We start from the raw sequence: 22,777 nt of genomic DNA on the forward strand, positions 1-22,777 counted from the left end.
ACAGGGGATGTGGCTCAGTGGTAAAGTACCACTGGGTTCAATCCCCAGTACAAAAAGAAAAGAAAAGAAAAAAAAAAAGCCACAGGATAAAGATACCCTAGACAATAGACTTATTTAACATGACAGGAAAAATGCTTATACTATTAATCAGGGAAAAAATAATAAGCATAAAATGGAGAAGTACCTTTTTTTTTTTAAAGCAGATGATGACATATACCTAGAAAATGATGAACAAAGAAACTTTCTAGTGCTACAAAATAAGTAGAGTTGCAGGATAAAAAACTCAGCCTAAAAAAGCATTCAACAGGGGCAGGGGGTAAGGGTTAGCTCAGTGGTAGAGCTCTTGCCTAGCATGTGGCCAGCCCTGGGTTCAATCCCCAGCACTACACAAAACAAAGCCAAAGCAAAAGCATCCAACAACTCATTAAAAACAGATTAGCTGAATGTACATCAAGTGCCAGGCATTCTTAATGAGTTGATACTCAACAGCTAGAAAATGCCATGAAAGGATCTAAGTCATAAAATTAGTGGTGTATATTAATTTAATGCAGGGTAAGAGAAATCAATTAAGGAGAATAATACAACTTTCCTTGAAGCAATACAGGAAGATAGAAGTAATTGGGCAAAAGTTGTGCTGGGTTCCTGGTTGGAAAGATTAAATATTGAAAAATAAAAGCCCTAAGTTAAAATATTGACTTAATGTAATATAGATAAAAAAATCCTTCCAGATTAAAAAATATATGAGAAATTGACAGGAATTGTAGTGGTAACAACAATGGTATAATAATAACACAAGCACAACTGTATATTGTAGAATAATCTAACTTGTTTTCTCATACATCTCCTTCAATCCTCTCAACAAACATGTGAGGTAGATGTGATCATTATCAACTTTTCACATGTAGATAAGGAGACTGCATCTTGCTTTGATAATATTTAACTTGGTAAAAGTCACCTGGCTGTGAGGTAAGTTTCAAATTGGGGCTACTCTCTTTAATAGGCACGTCATAACAACTTCTAGGACACAGCTGCCCAAATGAAATCTAAGGCAAGCCTTAGATAAAAATGTAAGTTTTCTGGTAGCCATGTGAAAAAAAGGAAAAACAAGCAAAGTGAATGAATTAATTTTAGCAATATATTTAAATTTACCCAAATATACTTCAAATACTATTAACATGTAATTAATACAAAAATTATAGATGCTTTATTCATTTTCCCCCATATAATACCTTCAAAATCCAATGTGTATTTTACACTTGGGATCTATTTTCATCACACACAAAAAACTTAGCTCTCACAAAATTTACAGTTGAAAAGTAAACTTTTCATGTCCAAGTTGTTTCAAACATACTTAAAAGTTTTTCCATAATTAAATTGTCATTCCTCAAATTTGAATTACTTAAAATTAAATATTCAGTTCCTTGATCACACTAGCCACATTTCAAAAATTTAATAGCTATCTGTGGGTAGTGGTGACCATACCAGACAATACAAATCTAGAGTCTATAAAAATGCATGAAAAATGAATGAGACTCCTATGTGTGGAAAAAAAAAAAACTTTAAACATCAAAATGGTAATTAATACATACCAGAGTAAACATCTAAAATGTACTTTTATAGAATGTGTCAAACCTTAGAGTCACAAAAACTATTCATTGTGAGATATGGGTATATTTCATGTACTATATATGATATCATGTAGATTTGGGCCTCCAAACAGAGATGTTTGAACCTAGATGGTCTGATTTGAGAGCCTGAGCTCTTAAACTCTAATACTGCTATAAGAATGAGAGCAAGTTCAACATGTAATCACACATTTGACCTCTCTCTCTTCTACAGATCGTAGCTTCATTGTGCTCCTATCAGACAGAGGCAATGATCACACGTGCTTGCTTGCTGTGGCTTTTGGCAATGAAATTGAATAGGGATTCTTTCTCATGTCTGGCAGTTCTCAGGTCTAAACATGGAGCATAATATGTCCTGCAGTTTTACTCCTGGGTATATATCCAATAGAAATGAAAATGTATGTCCACATAAAAACTTGCTCACAAATGTTTATAGCAGCATTATCTCTAACAGTTCAAAAGTGGAGACAAATCATCCACTAATGACATAGATAAAAAAAATTCCATGACAGAATATTATTCAGCAGTAAAAGGAATGAAATATGGATGCGTGTGCTATAACATGGATAAGCCCTGAACACACTGTGCTAAGTGAAAGAAGCCAGTCAGAATACGTGTTATATGATTCCACCTTTGTGAACTCTCCAGAATAGGTAATCTATAGAGACAGAAAGTAAATGAGTGGTTGCTTAAGGCCAGACAAAGGAAGTTTGGGAGAAAATGAGGAATGACTGCTAATAGCTATGAGGTATCTTTTGGGGGTGATGACAATCTTTCAAAATTGACTGTAGTGATAGTTATACATTTCTGTGAATATACTAGAAATAATTGAATTGTATACTTTAAATGGATATAAGAATGCAAAGTATATCTCAATAAAATAATAAGGAAAGAGGTTAAAAACTAAATAAGTAAATTGATTAAAAAAATAATATCCTAGCCGAGCATGGTGGTGCATGCCTATAATCCTAGTGATTCAGGAGGCTGAGGCAGGAAGATTGCAAGTTCAAAGCAAGGCCCTAAGCAATTTAGTGAGACACTGTCTCAAATTTTAAAAAAAGAAAGAAAGAAAGGAAGGAAAGAGAAAGTAAAAGAAAAAAATCCTGCTGTGTGCCACAGCACATGCCTGTAACCCCAGTGACTCTGGAGGCTGAGACAGAAGGATCGCAACTCAGCAAGGCTGTAAGTGACTTAAAGATACCCTGTCTCAAAAAAAAAAAAAATCTGGGGATGTAGCTCAGTGGTAAAGTGCCCCTGGTTAAATCTCCCGTAACAAACAAAAATATCCTGAGAGGAGAAAGCTTATAATACAAATATGAGAAGAACAAGCACAAATGCATATGGTAAATATCCAGATTTCAAATGCTCAGAGCAAGAAAATTGATGATTATCACATGCAGAAACAAAGCTGGTAAATAAGAAAATGTACAACCTTATTAATTAAGAAGCAAAACAGAAAGGGCTACAGAGTACTATTACATTTCTACTAAATTACCAAATATGAATAAATATAAAACCCAACATGTATTGACGCTGAGATTCAGGGCTGACAATATAAATTGGCTATTTCATTTCTCTAGGAAATAAATCAGGGAAATTATAATATGAATTTAAAACTTGATCATTCTCTTCAACCACCTATTACTCTTTGGACTAGTAATGATCCCAAAGGGAAAATATAATATAATTGCATTAGACCATAAGTTCCTAACAAGGCAAGCATGGCATCTATTCATCTCTGTGTCCCCTGTGCCTAGTGAAGTCTTAGAATAGAGTATAAACTCAGAAAGACCCTGGCTCTTGCATGTTCCAAAATATTCATCACAGTTGTACTCAGAATAGTAGAAACACTTGAAACAACCCAAGAAGGGATAGATAAACCAAGAACAGCAAAGAATTACCCAAGACTATATATCAACAAAGTATCACAGACCTATGAAACTTAAGACATGCAAGGAACCAAGGCTTTGAAAATGCAACTTCTAAGCTGTAGTTGGAATCCCTTTCCTAAAGGAGAACTGGGATTATTCTGTCCCCATGATTCCCTTCCACTCACAGAACAAAAGTCAAACTCCTCAGCTTTGCCCTTGTGGTCCTGTGTCCTCAGACCTAGGCAGTGGCCAGCATCCATATGCCCTACACTCCTTCTAGGACATTACTCTGGACAAATAATATCTTCTACACTAGTTTTAAGTGCTGGGCCTCAGGCAGCTGCCCCTGTAGGAAAGTGTAAAGCCAGGTCAAAGTCCAGCTCAAATGCCACCTCTTCCTTCTCTGTTTTCCTAGCTAGACATAATTTATCTTAGAGACCTGACTCACCCTTTATTAGAAGTTATTAGATCCCAAATATAATAAACTTTGTATTCTTTGGAAGCAGCAGGAACCACATTTTATCCATCTACATTGAAGATCTCTGCTTACAGGAAGCATCAGTGCTCAGTGGACAAATAAATAGCAAAATACTATGCATATATAGCATGGTACCTTCTATAGTTTTACCTCTCCTATAGTTAGAAAAAGGTGAAAATATATATAGAACTACAATTTGAATATAAGTTGCAAGTTCATTTTCCTTTATGTTTGCTTAATTTGGTGCATTACTCAGCCCTGTGACTACTGTCCTAACCAGGATTCATCTTCTCCATATCCCAGAGCTCAGTAAAGGGTATCATGAGGATTATGGCAGTTGCCCAAGCCAGGCTCTTGGAAGTCATGCTTGATCATTCCCTCCTCTCATCCATAACATCACATTAGTTCCAACATCAAAAGATCTCTAAAGATGTGCATTTATTTCATACATCTCCACATCTCCCATTCCATTTCAGGGTCCCACCACCAGGCCTACAGATAGATTTCTGAAATAGGCTCCTGACTGCCTCCTGCTCTTTATTCTTTTCTCTCTGGATAATTCTCCATGTAGCAGCCAGACTGATTTTACAAATGAAAACTTGTTCATTTTGCCCCTGACTTAATGTCCTAATTCAGACTCCTAAATATGGCTTAATACCACTTCTGCCCTTCACTCCAGTCTCTCAGACCAAGCCAGTCATTTTCTTTGAAACTTCTGTTCCATCCAAACTAGTGTCTTTTGAGTTCCTCAAACACTGGCCTCTGGACAAGCTCTTCCCTCTGTGTGCATGCATACATATTCTTTCTCTTGCTCTCTTTCTTTCTTTCTTTCTTTTTCCAACATGCCTAACCATGTACTCTACCTGCCTACCTGCTTCTCAAACTTCCAAGTAGGTGGAAATATCTACGGAATGTGCTGAATGTGCCCAATAAACGGTACATCTCTTTTTGAAACACACGCCATATTCATAACAACCAATGCAAAGTCTCTTGTCCTCTCTGTAGTGTAATTTGCATAGCAAGAACTGAATATTTCTTGTTCCATGTGCTGAACTCAATGCTAGCCATAGAATAAGGCTTAATAATTGTCAGGAGAACAAAAGACAGAACAAATCTTACCACAGGGTTTCAAAATGAAGAACAAAAGAAAGAACAACCCTTACCACAGGGTTTCAAAAGAATCCACTTTGATGCTTTCCAAATGGGTGGGCTTCAGTTATCTGACACTTTCCATTTGGAAGGGGGTATTCTTCAACAATGGTGGACAAATGAGGCCCCACTGTGCTGACTAATCCCTGAACAGTGTCAGTGGCTTTGGCTCAAAGTCTGGATTTGACATTTTCCCAAAGGCCATGTTCTAGCTTTTGTTTGGAAAGGGATTACCTAAGTACATGACCAAACTGTGGCCTCTCTCACAGGGGAACATTTAATATTTGACAGTAAGCTGAAGGAAATGATTTCTGTAACAAAATTTCCTCCTCTGAAGCATCTTATAAATATCAAATGAAGCACTGATCCAAAAACATATGTCTGCTGCCTTGTAATGACTTCAAACCATAAATCTGAGGTCATTTCTGTGATCTTACTCTGTAAGTGTATAAGACTCATCATCACACTAATGAAATTCCTGTCAGATAACCAGATTTACCCCAAGGTAGAACCAGAAAAACATGTTGAATCTATCATAAAAACAGTCTTGTGTAGGCTAATTCTAAATTTCACAGGTCATAAGTTCATACTGAGCAGATCAATAACAGTGAGAAGAAAAATTACCAGATGGAAACAGATTATGCTTCAAATCTTCTCTGACTTTTTATCTGCTCTCTGATACGCTGGAAAAATACATTTTACCTCTGTCCTGTAACAAAGAAGTTACCTTCATGTTTCAGCAAGATGTGGAGAAACTATTTTGAATCTATGTTTAAAACACTTTATTGTGTTCAGCTTGAGTGATTTAAAAAGCTAAATTTGATATAAACTGGATTTTGTAATTTAAAGTCTATTCAAAGAAAGCTGAAAGAGAAGCAGGCTGAGTCTATACCAGAAAGAAATTTAGCACGTAGTCACAATCAGATGAACATGCTAGGGGCTGTGAAAATTTCTAGGGCGGCATTCAACGTTGCAAGCACAATGCTCCTACAGTTTAGAGAAAGAAAATTCTTCCATTATTACTTTAAAAATAGGATTTGAGAAACAATGGAACTTTCTGGATGTCATTTAGGAAGCTTCCAGACTGTTCTCTTCAAATGTTTCCATTTTGCCCACAGGTAAAGCAGCAATAAAAATTGGTACCTAAAAGGGGCTTGCTACACCACCAGGAATATTGAAAAGGTCAAACAAAGCTAGCCTTATAGGGACTGGGGTTGTGGCTCAGCATTAGAGCGCTTGCCTAGCATGTGCAAGGCGCTGGGTTCAATCCTCAGCACCACAAAAAAATAAATAAATACATAAAATAAAGGTATGTGTCTAACTACGACTAAAAAAAAAAATTAAAAACTAGTCTTAAAATTATTAAATTGGCTGTTTATAGTTGTAATGAACAAGTAAACTGGGAAAGTGTAAAAAACCAGTAGCAAGGGCTTCTGACAAAAGATGCTGCCTTATGTGTATATGTGTACACGTATGCATACATGTGTTTGTGTACACATATGTGGGTGTGCACACATGTATGTATGTGCCTTGTTCCTGTGTGTGTAGACATGTGCATGTGTCTTCATTAGTAAAAGATTCAAGCTAAGTTTTCTTTTAGTAAAAGCTTAAAGTCATTTAGAGCACCTGGAGGACTGGTTCAGACACAGATCACCAGGGTCTGGAATTTCTAATTCAGTAGGTCTGGGGGGGGGGTCCAAGAATTTGCATTTCTAACATCCTTCCAGATGAAAAAACCTAAGGAAGCTGGAAAGAGCACTGAGCTAGGATCAGGACATCTGGGGTCCTCTCTGGTTTTGCCCCCAGTTAAGCATAGATTTATACAAGTCACCAAACTTCTAGTTATCTTTTTTATCTTCACTGAACATTTGCCGATTCTAAAATGTTATTACCTTGTCACTCCCCTCCTCAAGTCCTCCAAGCTAAGTTGAAAGAAATCTTCTTTTCAAACCCTGAAGATACAAGTAAGCAATAATGAAGAAGGTAAGAAGTTGCCTTAAGCTCTTTCTGCTTCTTTAGATCTTGTTCCATAGAAGTAACCTTTCTAGATTAAGCATAAGAGAGTTCAGTGAATCTCATGCTTAATTGCTTTAATAACAGAATTATTCTAAAGTTCAAATGGCAGAAAAGGCAGGTAGGAGTAAAAACACTGAAAACAAGAAATAGAAGCCTAGTTTAATAGATAATAAGATGTACAAAGCTATAGTAAATAATTTTAACACAGTTGTGTTAAAAATAGGTAGTTACATCAATGGAACAGAATAGCCCAGAAATGGATCCAATCTTCCACTTGGAGACACAGGACCTTCATATACAACAAAGGAGAGGGGTTGGGGAAGAATAAGTCAATTGAGAAGGGAAAGATTGCTCAGCGTTAATGGTGATACAAACCACTACTTACTATCTCAGAAAAAGATCAAGATAGATCTTCATTTCCTAGCATTCACTAAAACTCAAAATAAAGACTTACTTGTAAAATATTTTGAATTATTATAAATAGAGTTGAAAGTTAAAGTTTTATAGGATGAGGATTTTTGTAAGCTTAGAAGCAATTAACAAAGTCATCCAAGAAAAGGATACTATTTAAAACTATATAAAAATGGAAACTTTCACAGGGAAAAAACCCTGATATAATTAAATGGAAAGTTATACTATGATCTAAGTCTATTTTCTTTCCTCTTTTCCTCCTTCTCCTCCCTCTTTCATTCCTTTCTTCTTGGTGCTGGGATCAAACCCAGGGTTTGCACATGCTAGGCAAGTACTCTACTACTGAACTATACCCCCAACTCCATTTTATCACTTTTATAATCATATAAACCTATAAAGAAGACGACCATTTAAATGAAAGAAAAATGGTTAAAAATTACTTTGTTTGTGGAGTTCTTTCAATGTGTTATAGTTTTTTTGCAGAGCTGGGATTTAGCTCATTGGCAGAGTACTTTCCTAGCATGTGTGAGGCCTGGGTTCAATTCCCCAGTATGATAAGGGAAAAAAAAAAGCATTTAGTATTGTGTTATTGTTGTTGTTATTGTTATTTGACAAATTTACTCCTGGACCGTTCACTCAGAGCCAGAGATCAAATTTTATGGGGAAAAAAATGCCAATTACAGGTAAAGTGAGTGAGTACAAGGCTGAAATGACTGGAATTTTTTAAAAATATTTTTTTAGTTGTAGTGGGACACAATACCTTTATTTTTTAAAATTTTATTCCATTTTTTGTATGTGGTGCTGAGGATCAAACCCAGCAGCTCGCACATGCTAGGCGAGAGCTCTGCTGCTGAGCCACAACCCCAGCCCCATGGAGTTTTTTTTAATTCTGAAAAAAATATAACAGAATATGTGTGTAAATTGATATGACTGAAGATGAGCATCTGTTTCCTTTGTTTTGGACTACAGAAAACATTTTGATGTATTTCCTTCATTGCTGGCCATAGCTACCAGGAAACTCAGAGCTAATGTTAATATTAAAATATTAAAATGCTAAATCCTATCTAATTAGCTGGAAATCTTTTTATAACATTTTTATTTTTTATTTAATTTTCCCTACATGTCTTAAAACTGTATGCCATCAAAATTTTTTCTTGGAAGATGGAGGGATGGAAATTTCAAATATATTAAATAAATAATACAGTCGTATACTATGAAAGCTCTTTATCAGTATAAATTTATTGAACATTTACTACATAGTAAGCACTCTGCCACAGCTGAGAATACTTTGTAAAACAAGACAGTCATGGTCCGTGGTCTCACATGTGACTGTTGGGTCATGGGAGAAAGGTCACACAATAAGTAGGTGAGGGAGATAAATAGGTAAATGGTGAGTCTATAGAGTGGAGAATTAGCTGGGACAGATAAAGAATAAATGACCATGGCAGTGTTCCCAGGGACAGAGAGATTTGAGATAAATGTCGATGTTATTACCAAGTGTGGTGAGTGGAGGAAACAGGATGGACCCACCGTGCCTTAGATAATCAGGAAAGACCTTGTAAAGAAGGTGATGTTTAAACAATCTGAAGAATAAGGACCAACTGTAAAAGGAAGAGAAGAAAGAACTTTCTAGGTCAACTTAATAGTGAGTAAAATGGAAAGAGCTTGATTGGTTCCAGGAATGTAGAGGGAATATAATAATGGAAAATGTTAACCAAGGTTGCAAGAGGAACAAGGTGAGGTTGGAGAGTTAGGCTGGAGCAGATTAGGAAGAGACCTATAGGCTGTGGCACAATGGAAGGAGAACCACTGAGTAGTTTGGGGTGGGGGGTGATGGAATTGGGGGCTAGCTCAAGGACAAGAGCCATTTGCATTTTGAAAAGTCTATAGAGTGGAGAATTAGCTAGGACAGAGAAAGAATAAATGACCATGGCAGTGTTCCCAGGGACAGAAAGATCTGAGATACGTTTGAAGGCAAATCACCAGGAGCTGCTGGTGGGCCAGATATAGGGCATTCAGTACGATTCTCAGGATTCCTGATTAAGCAACTGGATGGTAAGTGGTACCTTTTACTTTACTCCTGGAAAAAGTATTTACCCCAAACTTAGGGTTTTTAATTCTTGATCATTTTAAAAGTAATCAGAGGAGAACAAGAACCCAGCCTATATCCAGGTTTCAGAATCAGAGATGAAAAACTGTTTAAACAAGCCTACATGTGATTCACTCTGGAAACACAGATGCAAAAATGCTGTCTTCCATGGGTGCTGTGAGGAACTTCTCTCTTTCTTTTCTTTCTCAAGCACTTAAAAACAAAACTCCCTAGGCATGTGAAAAGATGTTCAATGTCATTAGCCATCAGGGAAAAGCAGGTCAAAACCATGAAATACCACTTCATTCCCACTAGAATGCCTACAATAACAAAGACAGATTATAGCAAGTATTAGCAAAGACGTAGAGACACTGGAATCCTCATAGAAAGCTGGCAGAAGTGTAAAATTGTGCAGCTGCTTTAGAAAACAGTCTGGCAGTTCCTTCAAAAATTAAACATAGAGTTACCATGTGACCCAGCTAGTCCATTCCTTAAGTATATACCCAAAAGAACTGAAAACATAAGTTTGCATGAAATCTTTTACACAAATGTTCATAGCAGCATTATTCCTAATAGTCAAAAAGTGGAAACAACCCAAAATGTTTCTGTCATATAAATACATATCATGCGTGTGTGTATATATACATGCTATATATTTTTGAGAGTATTTATCAACCCAAATGTTTATGATATATCAACTGAAAAATGAACAAAGAAAACATTCCATAATGGAATATTATTTAACAATAAAAATAAATGAAATAGTGATTTTTGCTACAACATGGATGAATCTTGAATACACTATGCTGAGTGGAAGAAGCCAGACCCAAGTGATACTCTATTTTAAGATTCCATTTATGTGAAATATCCAAAATAAGCAAATCTATAGCACCAAAAGTACTTTAGTGGGAACCTAGGACTAGGGAAGGAATAAATGGGAAATGACAGTGGGTATAGTGTTTCTTTTTGGAGTATTAAAAATGTTCTAAAATCAGATTGTGTTCTAATATATATATATATATATATATATATATATATATATATGTACTAAAAACTACTTAGTTGTATATTTGGTTGAATTTTATGGTATGTGAAATGTACCTCAAAGAGGATATGGGGGGGGAAAGCTTGCTAGAGGTCAGTATTATCTCTCATGTACATCCTGTGAGAGAAGTAAGATGTTAACAGGTTCCAAGGTCAAATAGTTAGGCAACATCCAATTAAATGGGTATCTTTTCTGCAGAACTTTTTAAAGGTTTAATTGATACCATGTGCATAATATGTATAATGAACTAACAAGGTACATGATTAGATAGGACATAGGTAACGTAATTTCCCAAACACTTCTCGTCACAGGATCGTTTTTAGTGGAGCAGCACCTCACAGGACTAAGTTCTGCAGAATACTGGGAAACAAGATGCTTTGTAGTTTCCCATTCATTCACTGAGCACTACCTGATCACCTCTAATGCTTGTACAACTCAGTCACTTCTGGGCTACAGAGATGAGGCTAATACTTTCCAGGACCTTGTGGAAGGATGGTCTAGAAGAAGGAAAATGAATGTGTTCAAAGAAGTTGAACACACCAGGAGGAGCACAATGCTGTGGCTATAATTCAAATACCACGGTGTCCCGTGGGAGGGTTCATTCTGAGTGTGGACTGGGTAACACTTCATGGAAGACCCAGTACTTCAGGCAGCCTTAACCATGGGTGGGTTCTGGACATATGCAGATGAGAGAAGGGGCCTGGTATAGGAGCCCAGGTTCAAGGGGCAAAGGGGAAGAGACAGTGGCTGTAGTAGTGAACAGTGAATAGTTCATTTTTGCATAATATGAATGCAGGCGAGTAGTAAGATAAATAGCTTGAAGGACTGTGGGTCAACCACAGAGAAACTGGAAGTCTAAACCATTTAGACTTCATTCTATAAGAAATGGGGACTCACCAAAGATTTCTGAGCAGGAATGGTCCTAAAGAAATTACTCTCTGAACCTCAGGTGTTTATCTGTAAAATGGTACTAATTCTATAGCCTTATCTCAGCTCAACGTGTGAGGATTGGGGAACTTGCCCAGTGAGCAAAGCTTCTTACTGGGCAGCAGAACAGCTGTTTCCATTTCCTTTGGAAGAATGTGTGTCTCAGAAACACCTGACATGTGATATTTCATCTCTGTGGCAGGGCCAGACGGGAAATCTGAGATGGAAAATGAACACTTTAAAACAGAACATATTTTAAAGTTCTCTTGTAGCAGTCAAATCAGATCTGTATTTGATTTCATTTTATTTTGTTAAGAATGAAATAAGGACTACAAGGAAGGAACAGCTGCAGGAAACAAAGATAGGGAAAGAATATAAACAGCAGGTTGCTTGGCTCACATATCAAATACCAAGACAAGGGGTGTGTGTGTGTGTGTGTGTGTGTGTGTGTGTGTGAGAGAGAGAGAGAGAGAGAGAGAGAGAGAGAGAGAGAGAGAGAGAAAGAGAGAGAGAGAATATGAGCATGTATTCCACAAAGTGCATATGTACATGTGTATGAGTATGCAAGAGCATTTGTGTGACTGTGTCTGTTTCTTTAAATATGTGTGTGAGTTTGAGGTGAATGTGACTGTGCGTGTGGGTGTATGTTGGGGTGGGGGTACAGGGAAAGGCATCCCAGCCAAATCACTGAACTATGTACACTTCTCCCTCCCATATGGTGTAAGAACAAAGCAAAGCAGAGACTGCGATCCCCAGGTGCTGCCAGGACTGGCAAAACCTCCTCCCACAGGGATACCAAATCCTGACAGATAAAAATCTGCTCACTGGGGAGTGGGAGCCTTACCGGGCTGAGCTGTCCTGGGAGCGTCGAAGCCATCTCGCTACCATTTGTTCTATTCTGTGTGCTTTCCGAGTCTGGAATAAACTGGTCTCCAGCTCTTCCATTTACCTAAAAAGAAGAAGAGTGTTCTTAAGAAGCTAACCAAAATGCTGTAAGGTATCATACTTCCTGTATTTGCCCATTTGAAGACATGCTGAGCAAATATCTAGTGTTCTCCTTCTATCTGAAATCAACATAAAGCTCAATGCCTGCAAAGTAAACACTTAGCTATCTCTGCCCTGAAGAGGCCAATCTTTGGTCAACAGAATAGCTTTGTATCTGTCACACAAGAGTGAGACAGTGCAATAGATAAGGCTTCTCAAACTTCATGACTATGTGACACTGTCTTTTCTCCCCCAACTATGTGTGCATCCCTGGACAACACAGTTCAGTGTAGCCTGCGTCAGGAACTGCAGGAACCTGGGAGCATTCTCAATCACGCTGGGCATATTCTTCCAAGTGCTGCTTCTTTGGCTCAATATTTTATATTTCATTTTTGAAGAGGTTGTTCATATGTATAATTCAACTCTAGCCTTTAAAAAAAGATGTAGCTACTTGTTGTCTACTTAAATGTTTGTGAAGAGGGTAGATCTTTTGTTAAGTATCCTTATCATAGTAAAAAATATGTACACAGTGAAAGTTCTTGACTTGCCATCCACCCAGCTCCCCTGCCCACACTGTTCTCCTGCTATCTGTCCTCCCAGAGTTTCTTCATGTCTATGCAAATAAACACAAATACAGATTTTTCTATTTCCTCAACACAAAGGGCAGTACATCACACACTGTTCTGCACCAGGGTTTGTTTTCTCCTTAGACTATACATCCTTGATATCTTTCCACATCAGTGCATAGATTCCTTCCTCATTCTTTTTGCAACTACTGAGTATTCCATTGTATGAATGTACTGTAATTTAAAAAAGAGTCCTATTGGTAGACATTTGGGTTATTACCAATCTTTCACTATTATAAATAATATTACAATGAGTTATGTTGTACATATATCATTTCTGCATGTTTACAATTATATACCTGGATAGGTTCCCAAATATTAAATTGCTAGGTCAAAAGTTGCATGCATTTGTGATTTGATAGATATTTTCAGGTTAACAAAGGAAGAAATACATATATATATATATACTATATATATATATATATATGATTAATGTTCCACAAATCAATATATATTGATTTTTTTATTATAGTCTATTCACTTTAAAAAATATTGGTCTCAGGCTGGGGTTGTGGCTTAGAGGCAGAGCACTCACCTAGCATGTGTGAGGCACTGGGTTCGATCCTCAGCACCACATAAAGTAAAGACATTTTGTCCACTTATTACTAAAAAAATAGATATTTTAAAAAAATTGGTCTCAACTCACCAAATTAATCCCATAGCTCAATAAATACCCACACAAAATAAGATAAGACATTTGGAAATAAACATAGATACAGAACAATTAAAAAATAAGAATTATAAGATATTATGTTGCTTAACACTACATGAATACACTTGAAGACCCTGATGACATGGATAGTTTCCAAAGGAAAACATAAATGATCTAAGATGACCCTGGAAGATACAGAAAAGCTATAATTATTGTAGAAGAGAAATTTGTTAAAATGCTTCACCCCTCTTCTTACCAAAAAAAGCCATTCACAGTCTGGCTTAAAGGTGAAGTCCTACACATTCATAAGATGCAGGTCACCCTAGTGATTTGTTCTTGTTTTGTTTTAAATAAAGTTTTCACTTAGGAATAACTGTAGATGTATAATCAGGTTACAAAGATAATAATAAAAAAAAGTTACCAGATGCTCTTCATTTGGTTTTCCCTACTGTTAACATCTTACATAAGCATTATGCTTTTTTCAAAATTAACAAATTAACATTATTAGCACAATACTATTAAACCAAACTATAGACTATAATCAAATATCACCAGTTTTTTCCACTAATATTCCTTTTTCATTCCAGGATCAAATCCAGGATACCACATTGCATTTAGCCAGCTTAGTTAATTTTTCCCCAATGATATTTCAACTGTTCAAGAGCATAAAGAAGGAAACTTTCCAAATCCTTTTTAAGGAGCCAGTGTAACACTCATACCAATTTTGACAAAAACAGTATGGTGTGGTAAAAATGCACTCTTATCTATGCATACAAAAATATCCTTTAAAATTAGCAAAAACCTAGCAGCAATCAAGAAAGTAACTGTGGGATCTATCCCAGGGATATAAGAAGAGAGGACTGACAAAGGTACACAAAAATGATCACAGGACACCTAACCTGATCACTTTGAAAACCTGGAGTTGTACACTGTTCAGTCAAATGGAAGCCAAATACAAATTCAGGGGCAAAAGGCTAACAGAAACATAGGCTGCAACCAAAAATAAATTACACTTAGATCAAGGGATGTATCTAGTTTTATTCTATAATGGGGACATCAGACCTGAACACTATCTTCAGTTCTAGGCATCTCACTTTTTAAAATGTGTAGGTCAGGGGAGTTAGCACACTCCTGCATTCCAAGATACTTGAGAAGCTGAGGCGGAGAATCAAAAGTTTGAGGCCAGCCTGGCCAACTTAAAGTGAGACACTGTCTCAAAAGGGCTGAGGATATAACTCAGTGGTAGAGCACTGACCTAGCCTGGATAAGACCCTGGGTTCAATCCCCACTATCACCAGCTCCCAACACCTGACTGCCAAATATAAAAAAGTAATATGAGAGAGTAGATTTCTGGTTAGACATGGCAAATGAAAACAATGTATTAATCTCTTCTTCCCAAACTCTATATATTATAGCAAAGAAATAAAAACCATAAATCTCTAGAATAATGAATAGAGGAGAGAAGACAACAGATGAGAGATGTCAATGATGTTTGGAAGGTAGGAAGTGTTTGGAAGAGAGGTAACAGAGACCTACGCGCATTCCCAGGGGGATGCTCATGAAAAATGAGCAGATTCTCCCAATGCCTCAGAAATTAGAGGCAGTAGGTACAGGAGAAAGCAGGAAGGAGGCAAAAGGCTGAAAATACGGGTAAAAGTCTCCACAAGCAGCAATTGTCCCATCTCCATTCCACTGCCTACCCAGACCACTATCTCTCTCCCATCCTACTGGAGACAAGAGACTTATTTGCTGAAAAAATTAAACAAAAAAGGATTGGGGATGTCATGGGAGAAGAGATGTCTCTGGAGAAGGGTCCTAGGAGACCCCTGAAGGAAAGGGAAATTCGACTCCGGACCAGTGGGGTTCTTGTCATACGTGATGAAAAAGAATCTCAGCACATTAGACAAATGCACAGTAAGTAGACAGACATGCAAGGGGAAATGCAGGCTATCTGGAGAGTGAGAAGTCCCTCCTTGCATAGGAGCTCCAATATTTATAGAGGGGCAGTAGTTGGGGGCCAAACTGGAGGTAGAGCCAGAGTAAAGCCTCACATCTACGTACAGGATTTCTCTAAGCGTGCCAGTTTCCCTCAGTTTACAAGGGGGTGGCCCCAGGGCATGTCTATCAGGAGTTACAACTGTTCCAGAATGCTTTCTGCATTTCAGTGGCTCATGGATGTTTCCTTTGAGACTCAGTATATCTCTTTCTTTATCCTAAATCCTTATCTTGAGCAACCAGGCACAATAGCAGGTGCCAGAATGAAAATAGAAGGATTAAATAAAACTCTTTTTGCTGAATGACGTCTTTCTTTGCACAGTTCCCAGAATAAGAGCAGCTAGGACTTTATATCCCAAACAAGAGATTACAGAAACCTCTGGAGAACTGAAACGCACAGAGAAAAGGCCTTTAGATAATGACACCTTCAGTATTTCCCTAGTGATGAGGCAACTTATTGCAAATCATCACGCATTGAAGCCTATTTGTCCATGGGTCTGACCCATTGCCCGAAGCTTCCAATTCTTTGTTTTTACTACTTTACTATTACCTATGAATGGGCAATGAAGGAAAGACTGCATTATGAAAAACAGATGTAAACAAATAGAAGAATTCAGAAGTAACAGAGACAATGCAGGAAACAAAAGAAAAAAAATTATCTATTGGGCTGGGGATGTGGCTCAAGAGGTAGGGCGCTCGCCTGGCATGTGTGTGGCCCAGGTTTGATCCTCAGCACCACATACAAACAGGGATGTTGTGTCCGCCGAAAAACTAAAAAATAAATATTAAAAAATTCTATCTCTCTCTCTCTCAAAAAAAATTTTCTATAGTTTACCTCCTCAGAAAGATGTTACGTCCATAAAGTGTCTTTTTTTAAAGTAAATTATCAGAGAACAAAATAAATACTTACAAATTATAAATAAGAGCTGGAATTAAAGAATTCAATTAAAATTTTGAACAATGTAGCCAATGAAATATTGCAGAGAATAGTCAAATGTAAATGACAGAGAAAACATACAATCCAATAAGTGTATACTATCTATCCAGAAAGTACAATATTCATGTAATAGAAGTTCTAGAAGTAGAAAATAAAGGAAAAAGAGGTAAGAAAATTCTCCAATCATTCAACAAAATTTCCCTGAAGAATCTATTTTCAGATTATTTACTAATTGCCCAGAACTGCGAATGAAAAAATACCCACACCAAGGAACAAATTATAACATTTCAAAAACTAGAAACAAAAAATACCTTACAAATTTCCAGGGGGGCGGTGATCACAAACAATTGATAGTAAAAATGGCATTACACTTAGTAACAAAAATGGAAGCTGAAAAGACATTGAGGTTATGCCTTCAAATTTCTGAAGGAAAATATTTTCAATCTAGAATTCTATATCCAAATTCACAATCAAGTACATGTTCAGATCTCAAAAAATTTCTCTCTCACATACCCTTTCTGAGGATGATACTAGAGGGATGTGTTTCTGCAAACAAGTAAGTAAGTAAATAAAGAACAATGAATTCTAGGAAATTGGTGTTGAAATACAGAGAAGAGGCAAAAGGAGCATCTGTGATAACTCTGAAGGGATGCATCACAGAAACACCTGCAAAAAAGACCTAAAGAGCAAACTGTAGAGATTGGTGCATAAAGACAGAGATCTTTTAGGAAACAGAAATAGGAATGGTTGTATTATTTGACTTGTTTGTGTAGAAAATGTGAGAGGCTGTTGGAATGTGTGGGAAGAATTCGCAGTAAATACATGGAAGACAAAGCAAATAAAAAACATAGGAAATTATGAAATCTAGGAAATATAAAAAGCGGTGCAAGAAAGAAAATAAAATTATATAGTTCCCTACTTGGTTCAGCCATGAACATTTACATTTCCATAATAACAGACACTGAAAAGTGATTTCTCAAAAAAAGTGATATAATAATATTGGGAAGATATGGTAATGAATATTAGTGTAGTGGCATAAGAGCTAAATCCTTATCTACCATAATGATTAGATGATGTTCTGAATTAATAAATTTAGGAAACAGTAATATAAGCATATTTCTCAGAAATATGGAGGAAAATTCCAGGGGAAAAAGCTAGAAGAGTTGAAAGAGGTTGCTTCTAAGGTTAAGGCCACTGATTTTTATTAAAAGCCTTAGTACTATTTTGTTTTTTAACTTTTAAAATTATTTAGCTCATGTTTTTATTTTTATTTTTTTTTTAATATTTATTTTTTAGTTTTTGGAGGACACAACATCTTTGTTTGTATGTGGTGCTAAGGATCGAACCCCGGGCCGCACGCATGCCAGATGAGTGCGCTACCGCTTGAGCCACATCCCCAGCCCTTAGCTCATATTTTTAAAACTGAAGTAACATATGCTTATAATAAAACATAAAAATGTAATGGAAAATAAAATCTTCTATAATCTTGTATCCTAGAGTTACTGATTATTAATTTTTCATTCTTTTTCTACGTTTAGAGAATGTGTGTATTTTTTTTGGGGGGGGGTACCAGGGATTGAACTCAGAGGCACTTAACCACTGAGCCACATCTCCAGACCTTTTTAAAAAATATTTTATTTAGAGTCAGGGTCTTGCCAAATTGCTTAGGGCTTCACTAAGTTGTGAGGCTCGCTTTAAACTCATGATCCTCCTGCCTCAGCCTCCTGAGCTGCTCGGATTACAGGTATGTGCCATCAAGCTCAGCAGAAAATGTGTGTATTTTTTAAATAAAGTGAAGAAAAGGGGCATAATTCACTGGTAAAGCCCTGGGTTTGATCCCAGCACTGAAAAGAAAAATGATATTATACTTTCCCACTTATAGTTTCATAAATATCATTACATATTAATATTTAAGCATTTACACCATCATTTAAAATGGCTATATAGTTTATTTTCTCTTATATCATAATTTATTCAATAAATATATCATCAGAAATTTATGTTTCCAGTATTTCACTCTTATAAAAGCTTTACAACAAACATCCTTATTCATGACCAATGGCCACTTATCAGGTATTTTCTTAGGATAAATACATAGAAGTAAAATTATTGGATATAAATATATATTCATTTCTTCAAATTTTGGATATATGTTATCAAATTGCTTCCAAGAAAGCAACAATTTGCTTTCTTTCCACGAGAGGACTTTATAAACACTGAATATTATCATTTAAAAAATATTGCCAAGAGGTTGGAAAGTGGTGTCTAATTATTAACTTGAATATTTAATATTTTAAGAAACACAGAAATTAAAGCAAATATCCACATTTTCATAAAAACTGGATGTTATAATTTGAAAAATATTTGCTAATGGTATGGAAAGTAGAATCTATCATTAATTTAAAATATATATGTATATATACGTAAGTATACATATTTATATAAAACAAAAGTAAAAATCACACATAATTCCATCACATTAAAAATTAGGTGAAATAAGAATTTTATTTCAAACATCCAATCCATCCCTTCAGAGGTAAACACAGTTAATAATTTGGTACGAATTCATATTAACTTTGCCCTAAGTTTATAGAGGCCAATATTACAAATATTAAAATGCTATTTCCATAAAAATTATATAATGTTACACTCAGTGGTCTCACTTAGTATTTTTTAAACCTGTGAGTATATTATGGACATATTTCCAGGTCAGAGCTCCTTATAGTTTTGATTTGAAGTTATTTGTTAACTAGTATATCTCAATATTTTTTATATGTTCTGGCCATTTATATTTATTTTTTATTATTTTTCTATTTCTGGTTTCCCCTTATATTCTTTTTTTTTAAATATTTATTTTTTAGTTATAGGTGGATGCAATATCTTTATTTTATTTTTATGTAGTGCTGAGGATTGAACCCAGTGCCTCACGCATGGTAGGTGAGTGCTCTACCACTGAGCCACAACCCCAGCCCCTCCCCCTATATTCTTACTGAAATGTTGGCCTTCTCATTACTGATTTGTAAATGCTCTTTTATAAATAAGAATTATTTAAGGTTCCTTTGCCAATGACACAGAGTCATATATTTCTGTGAGACTTAACATGGAGTATGATCAAGAATGTATGTTTGGTTTTCTGACAAGATAAGGACTAATCACTGAGGACAGAATAAATGTCTAGCAAAGTTCACAGGACACTTTGTTTCAAATATCAGTTGCCTCAGTCAGTCCTTCTATAGAATCAAGTTAGGTGGCAGTTTTAGGATATGGATATTAACTTTGTCTTCTTCTGAGTATCATACTTTCAGGAATCTAAGATGGCAAAGAAGCTTAAAACCAAATTATATGAGGACTCACTGAAAAATCACAGAATGCTTATTAGACAAAATTTGGGGATGACCTGTATGGTTATGGTTCACAAACAGCTTAAAAGCCATGGTGTGAGAACACAATCCATATGCTTCTGGGATGCAGAACCAGGATTAACGGGGAATGTCACAGATTGGCAGCCTTTAGCTCAGTTTAAATCAAGACCTCTGTAGGGTTCTTTGTAATCCAAGGGTGCAATGGGTCTTCTCAAGAATTGTTAAGATCCCAGTCACTGAGGGTACTGAAGCAGAGACTGAATAACCCTGCATGGGGGAAGCAGATGGGATACTACAGTGGAGTAGAGGGACCTTCTATGGAGTACATGGACTAGAAGAATTTTGCAGTTCCTTCTATTCATGCAATTTGAGGGCTCCATTAGATCTCAGAGCCAGGCAAGATGGTATGTGTTGCCTTCTGTCTTGAATTAAAACCCCTAGAGTATTTGAGAGTCCTGAGGTAACCACAGCACTGGAAGATGCAGAATTTCTGACCTCTAAATTGTTTCAGTTTCTGAATGGCTGCAGTGTTGTCAGGGATCTCAGACATGTCCACAAGTACTGAAGGTCAGCAAGCCTTTCCATTCCTTTTGAAAGTCATCAAAATTGCAATGGTTACTTACAGGGGATTATTAAGAAACTGCTGCCAAATACAATTTAGCTAACTGATTTCTATAAGCATATATGACTCTAATTAAAATAATTAATTTGGATTGTGGGTAAGCACATGCCTTCATCCAAGGATTTCCCCAAAGACCAAAGAAATGGCTACATCAACGAAGCATTAAAAGTGCTCCTTGACTCAGCAAGGTCTGAGCAGAGGATTTTTCAAGTCAAGAGAATGACCTGCTAATGGCTTTAATATTAGCCTCTGGATTGCAGGGCTAATGGAACAAAGTAAGAGCCTGGATAATCCCCCAAATATTTGAATCTTCTCTACAATCTCACTGCCAAGATGTCATCTAGTCTCTAATGGTTCTGTCATTCACTGTTGGACTCATCTTGTTAACAAAGAGTGTCATTACCCAAAGCTCTGGTCCTCAGCAGTAGTGTTGTCCTCCGACCACTCTAACCACTGCCCCCAGAATAAATCAGCTACCTCCTCAGTACACTAGACTTTCTGGATTTGAACATGGAAACCTTGTTGTCTTTAAGTCTCCTCTACCCAAGACTAAACATCCTCAGTTCCTCTAATAGTTCTTCACAATACAGTGACACTTTAGATCACCCTGCTTGGGCACATATCAACTTAGCAAAATCCCTCAAAAGGCACAACTCCCAAACTGAACATGCTTCGGGAACAAAGTGAATATGAAAAGGCAAACCCTTGCAACATATTTTGCAAGTGGATAAGATGACTCAGTATGACAGGGTGATGTTATCTCAAAAGCAAATAGATAATTAAAGAGATAAAGCTTCAAGAGGGATAAAAGAAGTGATGGAGATTTTCAGGTAACTAAACAAGCTATTGAGAAATGAAAAACAAGGAGGGAGGCAGTGAAGGATAGAAGAGAAACTGAAGTGCCCAAAACCATTTACACGAAATTGGAATTTTAAAATAAAACTGGAAAGCAATTCAAGTGAAACTGTCAGACCTAAAATTAGACTAAGAATATCCAGTTTACAAATAATAGGGACTAGCAGAGAAAAATTAAAAAGGAATGCATAAAATTATAATGAAAGTAGTAGTAAAATTTCTTGAGCTGAAAAACACCTCTGTTTTCAAATATGAAGAACCAAAAAGCAATTCTCAGATATGCTCCAAGGAAGGCTCTTACTCAAGTTCTTAAATTTCAAAGATTAAAGAATTATCCTTTGCCTAGCATGCATGAGACCCTGGGTTAATCCCCAGGAGTACAAAAAAAAGAATCACCCTTAAAACTTATTTTAGAAAAAAAAATGATTGTTTAAAAAAGAAAAGATTACATTTCATATAGTTTTGCAGCATGTTATGTAGATATAGACTCAAGCTCATTATTTTTCTCTTTGAAAAGCATAAAATCTTTATAAATGATATATGACACATCAGTGAAAGACATCCCTAAGAGTCATTCTGTGATTTTTCAACCTCTTTTGTTAGCTTAGGTTTTTTTTTTCACCCTTTTCACTATTTCTTCTTTCCTCTTAATTATCAGCAATTTGAGCATAGAAACCATGTCTTATCCCCATTTATTATCTCTCAGGGTGTGAAACATAATAAAACTTGATTTATGTTATTGAATAAGTAAATGAATGAATGAACAATATTTAAATAAAAGCAGAAAATTAGAATCAAATTTCACTTAATAGAGACAATGTGAATAATGTGAGATTGACAAAATCAATAGACCAATGATACAAGTTATTCTCAATAAAATGAGTAATGAGTAAAAACAAACATTAGGGAAAAAGGAAAATATTAGAATATCACACTTGTTTTGAGGATGTGCTTGCCTCACATATCCAAGACCCTAGGTTCAATCCCTGACACCACAAGGGCAGGGGAGAACACTATACTTGTTATTCACAAATAATTTAGATTAGCTGAGTTATTGGGTGACTTTGGAAGATGTCTATTTCCAGTCAGCCTGGTAAGCCTTTCTTTTCTTTTGGTACCAGGGATTGGACCCA

General features: G+C 36.2%; 1 protein-coding gene across 4 annotated transcripts in view; it reads right to left on the reverse strand.

Annotated features, from left to right (window-relative positions):
- The window catches only part of Frmpd1 (FERM and PDZ domain containing 1), a 174,022-nt gene that overhangs the window by 37,620 nt on the left and 113,625 nt on the right, over positions 1-22,777 (reverse strand). For all 4 annotated transcript variants that reach the window (XM_048783347.1, XM_048783345.1, XM_048783348.1 and 1 more), the window contains exon 2: positions 12,456-12,560. In XM_048783347.1, coding sequence (XP_048639304.1) covers positions 12,456-12,556 — 101 coding nt within the window. In that variant the 5' untranslated portion in view covers positions 12,557-12,560. The remainder of the gene's footprint in view (positions 1-12,455; positions 12,561-22,777) is intronic.

This window comes from Marmota marmota, unplaced genomic scaffold, assembly GCF_001458135.2.
Source record: "Marmota marmota marmota unplaced genomic scaffold, marMar, whole genome shotgun sequence".
Lineage (NCBI taxonomy): Eukaryota > Metazoa > Chordata > Mammalia > Rodentia > Sciuridae > Marmota > Marmota marmota.